Source organism: Egretta garzetta, unplaced genomic scaffold (assembly GCF_000687185.1).
Source record: "Egretta garzetta isolate BGI_Z169 unplaced genomic scaffold, ASM68718v1 scaffold168, whole genome shotgun sequence".
NCBI lineage: Eukaryota > Metazoa > Chordata > Aves > Pelecaniformes > Ardeidae > Egretta > Egretta garzetta.
This window is the reverse complement of record NW_009260675.1, coordinates 166113-172150: the sequence shown is the minus strand read 5'-3', so window position 1 is coordinate 172150 and position 6038 is coordinate 166113. Positions and strand designations below refer to the sequence as shown.

At 42.1% G+C, this 6038-nt stretch overlaps 1 protein-coding gene across 1 annotated transcript; it reads left to right on the top strand.

Moving 5' to 3' along the window:
* The first annotated feature begins 793 nt into the window (after nt 1–793).
* LOC118452978 (coagulation factor X-like) lies at nt 794–5525 on the top strand. The gene is given in 5 exon segments (XM_035901163.1): nt 794–809; nt 1061–1192; nt 3031–3123; nt 4973–5316; nt 5319–5525. Coding segments are annotated over 5 exon segments (792 nt in total).
* The last annotated feature ends 513 nt before the right edge of the window (nt 5526–6038 follow it).

Below are 6038 nucleotides of genomic sequence, written 5' to 3'. Positions count from 1 at the left end.
ATCGTGCTTTTATCATAATAGAAACACTGGTCTGGATGAAACGACTGTTAATTTTGGTGCACGTCTGGTTGGGAAACTGTGCTGGTCAGTTGAAAGCTTGTATGGAGTGCAGGGCTCCACACTGGTGAGCCTGAGGACCTCCGAAACTTGCTATTTTCCACGGTGACATGCAAGGCGGAAGAGAGTGTTTACTCACTGCGTTTGTAGCTCATTCCAGACTGGAAGGACGGCCGTAAGTTGAGATGAGAGTTCAAGACAGTCTTGTGAAACTGGAACAGTGGCCCAACATAAATAACAGGCAATCCAGTAAACACAAAAACAAAATTTCACCCTCAGTCCCACAGTACACAACCAAGGAGATTTGTAAAATATGGGATAAAAGCAAGAAGCCTCCATTTTCACTGGGATGAATAGCTAGAACAAGAAGTAATGGGATCACAACACACTGAGGGACACTCAGGTGAGATATTAGGAAACACTTTTTAGATGTTATAAGGCTAGTTAAGGAGAAGATTAGGTTATGTGAGTGCACTGCAGAATCTCATTGTGAATCTGTAGGAACAGGTTAGACAGCATCTGTTAGGACTGGTTTACCTCTCCTTGCTCTCACAGTGTTAGTGCTGGGAAGAGCTCTCCCATTCTGCCTGTGATGTTGCAATGCCGGGACTCAGCTAAAGTTAGTAGTATGAGCCATATACGGATGGAAAAGGAATATTGCAAGGATCGACCAAGAGTCCAATGCTTAATTTATTACTGATACTGATGAACCCATGTTCATCTTTGCCTTAGTACGATGGCTGCTCTGGCAAGTACGGATTATCCCTTCCTTTGCTCTCAAAGAGCTGCCAGTTATAGCTGGGAAACACAGCATAAGATGTAAAATAATAGCAGCCTACCTGATGTTGACAGCTTACCATTTTTTAAATAATGATAGACACGACTGTTGTTATTACTAAGGCCTTTGGCAGGAATTGCACAGAATTTCCTCAAATGATGGGCTTGTGCTTCTGTGAAATCACCATGAATTTGTAACCTGCCTATACATTTGTGTCCTTTGCAGCCATGCCAAATGCGTGCAAGGGCAACAGCAGGAACTGTGAGCAGTTCTGCAAACCTGCAGACAAAGGAGCCATATGTCCCTGCTCTGCTGGCTATGCCCTGGGCAATGACAACAAAACGTGTGTTCCTGTAGGTATGAAGCCACACTTCAAGTTCATTCTGTGGGACACACATCACATCTTTGCCACGTTTGGGAAGCGCTGGTGTGCTGTAGGCATAAGGAATAACGTTGACTGTTCACACCTTTCACATGACTTGCTAGACATGTTGCCAACAACACTAGTAAGGTCTTAGCTAAAGGTCATAATTTAAGTAACATCAAATTGTGCAACTGTGAGCGATGTGCAGTGGCAAAAATAGCGCACGGAGGTGTTCTGTGCGAGTGGGTGCGTTCTCAGAGTGGACTGCGAAAACCACGTCCCAGCAGGTACGAAGCCATATGAGAAACTGGTGGTTACAACGGGGCTCTGATTTCTCTTCTCTCACAGACTGAAACAGGTCTCTCACGCTTTAGCAGATTTTGTTAGAAAGGAACGGGTTACGTTTATCACTGGTGAGAACTGGTGTATGTTTTCAAGGCCTCCAGCTTGTGCTGGACACCTACAGATCCAAACGAGTAGGAACGCAAGAAACTTTTCCCTTTATAATATATGGTTCACAAGGACTCGTTACAATTTCAGTGGTAACGACATAATGTCACTGCAGTTACATCTCACTTGTTTCCCCTCAAATACCACCTCTTCCATTTAAAAGGAAAACAACCTGCCTTTCTATTTTCTTCTAAAAGCAGGTTTTCTGCAGTTAACATATAGAAACATACAGACATGAAGAACTACTGACATTGAATTTAGATCCATCAATTTTGTCTGTGTTCAAAGAGAACATTAACAGTTCTTAATCTTGGTCTATTCTTCTGTCTGTCTGATGATATTTGTTATAATGTCCTTTGCAATTTAATACCAAATTGCTGTCATGAGCCTTTAATTCCTCACATAGAATACTTTGCTCTGTTTCCCAATTACAAAAGATTTAATAACAGTAGCTATACAAAAATAATGATGCCAATAACAGAAGATGCCTAACATTTAAATACCTTGAAAACACTGAACCCATTTGCCCACTTGCTCAAAATTAGCAAGTTTTAGAAGCGGAAAACGATTTTTATTTTTCAACCATTCTGGCCCTTTTGCATTTGCAAAGTTTTTGTTAATGTCTTGAAAAATCTAGCGGAGCCACCCCTGATAAGGACACCCGCATACTTAATTCGATTGTGAAAGGCTGCTGTCAAGGAGTTTTCCTTGAACTGCTAAGTGAGTTTTCTCTCATTTTCATGAAGAGTTGATTCCCTGAAGGTGACCTGTTTCCCTGCAAACCATTTCCCTCTGCTATAGGTACCTATCTGTAACTCTAAAGGCTGCTTTTGACTGCAAAACCCATGTTCCAGCAGGTTTGAATAATTTCTTGTGGTGAAGAGCAACACTTCCAAGGTGCACTGGAAGCTAAATTTGCTTTTCTGACCATGAAACTGTCCTTTGCACCAAGGGCTCTGTCAGACAAACTCTATTGAATGGCACTTTGGTGGCAGAAACTGTTTTCACCAGCAGCTGGCCTTCCTTCTGCTCTGCTGGAGGTTGCTACCCTTGCATGTCTCTTGGCTTGGTGCTTCAGGGACAGCACAGGCGCTGTTCCCCATAGAGATGGAAAACCGTGGTCCTCCGCATCCTATAAATTAGCTTAAATCAGCAAGAAAAGTAGCTCTGAGCTAACGTGAAGGCTGGTAACAGCAGCTGAGCCTTCACAGCTGTTTGCTCAGGCTTATGGATGGGAACACCTTGCTTTCAGTATGTAACGTGTGCCTCAATGTCCCAGTACCATCCAGACATCAGGTATTAGTGTTTTCATTTTGTCTTTGCAGACAAGTTCCTGTGTGGTAAGCTTTAGAGAAATCATGAAGCTGGTTGAAAGTCACAGGAACCACAGTGAGTCCATATGCTCATCCTCATGAAAATGAGGAAACGACCAAGACCTCAAGCAGCCATCCAGAGGTCACCAGGGAGGCTGCCAGTTTATCCAGCGCATCCCTGTGACAGGTAAGGTGCCCTTGTCCTGAGATGTTGAACACTTTGACCCTGCTCACCAGGACCAACAGCTGTTTACTCTTCATCACACACCTCCCGACTTGCCAAGGGATCCTAGCCTGATTTGAGACAGTCATCCCCGGTGTCAACATTTTGGGTGGTCGTTCCACTCTCCCGAGTACTGTATTTCTGCACAGGTCTCCTACCATGGATGATATTGTGCCTCCGTTTCAGCATCAAGCAAATGCTGAGAGGGGGAGGCCAGGAGAGAAGTAGCGTTGCAGATACGGGACACAGAGCAAGGGTGAGCCACGGGGCCCCTTCCCTGCCAGCTGCCCCGGATTGCAGCATGGCCTTATCAGAAGAATAGCCTGAGTTCCTGTTGTGGCCAAGACTTTAAGTAAAACAAAAACCCCCAAGCAGGAACAATGCTGTTACAACATTACCTAAATTTTGTTTAAAAAACAACAACAAAACCTGTTGGTAAATTAACTGGATTCACAGAATCCACTTTGAGCCAGGCAAAAGGTCTGTCCTGACAAGTTTCCCGCTGTGGTGGCTGCATCTCAGTGTAACCCTAACCACCTCTGAATGAAGGATGCCTTTGACGGAAAATACTTATGAAAACGTCTACTTTAAGAACACTGCTTGAATCTCAGCTGGCTCTCCAGGATTTCTCTGTACATATGTTTTTGTGCTTTATCTTTCTTCTTTCTCTTTGCAGGCTGTTCTACTAGCAGATGAGTACCATGAATGGTTTTGTGGGGGGACCATTCTGAACAAGTATTTTACTTTCTGTAGCAAGAAACTGTCTTGTGTTGAAGTCTCCATAGGCAAGACAGTGAACTCTGCCAGAGTTTTTCTTACCCTCTTGGTACTGCTCGCTGCCCCATGTTGTCCCTTGACTAATAGTGAAATACATGTTCAACTTTGTTGAATGGACGGTTTCTTTAAGCTTGGCTTGGCCTAATGTAGCTTGTATATGATAGAAGCCAGGTAAAAAATGGAAAGATATGTGGGCAAGTAAGGGTGAGCTGATGTAGTTAAATTGGTCTAAAATCACACCTTCATGCAATTTTCTGTGTTGGCCAAACCTTGAAGAATTCCAGATGCCTCATTCAGATGTTAGCAATAACTGTTTTGACAGCATGGAGATACTAGTCTGAGACTGTTCCGTACTTGAAACCTCAAACTTATTGTTTATTGCTGTCATTTATGAAAAAGTAGTTTATCACAAATTCTAGGCACTGAAAAATGGTGTTCTGAGTCAAAAAATTTGTATTCAGCCTACAACAGTAAAGCAAAAATTCTGTTTGCCTGAAGTCCAATTGTCTGTCCATTTAGTTCCCAAAGAGACTTCGTACAAATTGAGAAAGGCTAAATATATACAAACTCGTAAAATTTTGTATGCAGAAGGTTAAAGTTTTAAAAGAAAATGAATATCCATTTCCTGTTTAAGTCTGTTTGCCTATGTTGCTCTACAATGAGGGGCAAGATCCTTCTCTTCTGTGTTGAGGCTTTTGGTTGTATACTGTAAGGGGGCCATTGGGAATATTGTAATGAAACCCAAAACTTTATATCAAAACTTTCATTGAGAGTGTTATTCTGATAGCAAAGTTTGGATTTTCTACTTGCTTGGCATTTTGGCAGCCCTCTAAACCCCTCCAAAATGGGTATAAAACGCTACAGTGTCAGGACACAGGCCTGGTCTATTTTATTTGTACAGTACAATGCCTATAAAAAGTATAAAGAGCTTTGGTTCCTTCTTTTATTGAGATGCAGTTTAGACTTGTTGGTATTGTCTTATTAACAACTACTTTAATAATCTGACACAGATGATGGACAAGGTGATGGTGGACAAGGAAAGGAAGAGCCAAACAGAGCAATGCACAGAGCAGAAAAATTAATTGCACATGCTGAATTTGATACAGAAACTTTCAACAACGACATAGTCCTTCTCAACTTAGAGGAACCTATCACATTTTCTGAGGATGTTGTCCCAGCATGCCTTCCAGAAGAAGACTTTGCTACTGACATTCTGATGAACCAGACATTTGGAATTGTCAGTGATTTTGGGAACACATTTGATTGTGCATGGCCGGTCAAAAGAATTAAAATGCTTCAAATCCCTTCTTATGTGGGCAGGGACACCTGCAAGCTCACCCTTCTTAGAAAGAAAACACCAAAGATATGTTCTGTGATGGTTATGATAAAGATGATGGAGGAGATGGAGGAGTCCCCCATGTAACCAAATACAATGGCACTTATTTTGTTACTGGTATCATCAGCTGGGGAGAAGGGTGCGGAAAGTGAGGGAAATATGGAGTATACACCAACTTATCTAAGTTCCTACCCTGGGTAAGGAGTGTTTTGACAGAAAACTCTTAACAGTTTGACATTTAATCAACCTAATTGTCTTAGCCATCAGATCTGATCCCTAAGTAATATTTTCTTCTTTCTAACACTCTTGCCAAAATTCTGATAGTTGGTGCTTCCCTTAAGAGACACCATCTATTATTTTATGAGCTAATGCCTGGTTTTCAGAAGGTGGGCTTGGACTTCAACCAGAGCTTGCTGGTTTTGGACAATCATGAAATTTCTTCAAATGTGATGGTTTAGGAACTCCTCCTGCTCTTGCTGTGATAAATTAAATTTGTCTATAGCAGAGGCTTTGGCTGTGCCAGTAAGCCCCCTCCCATTGCAACGAAAGTTGGAACTAACTCAAAATATGTCTGGCAGGAGCTGCTTTGTAGAAACAAACCAGATAGGACAATACCAAAGTAAGACAGTATCAGAGTAGGAGAGCATTTTAAAAGCCTCTGGAAAAGGTACCTAATTTTCTAGACTTATATATGTGTATGCAGAAAGAGCTAGAAAATGCAAAAACCACCCATGTATCCA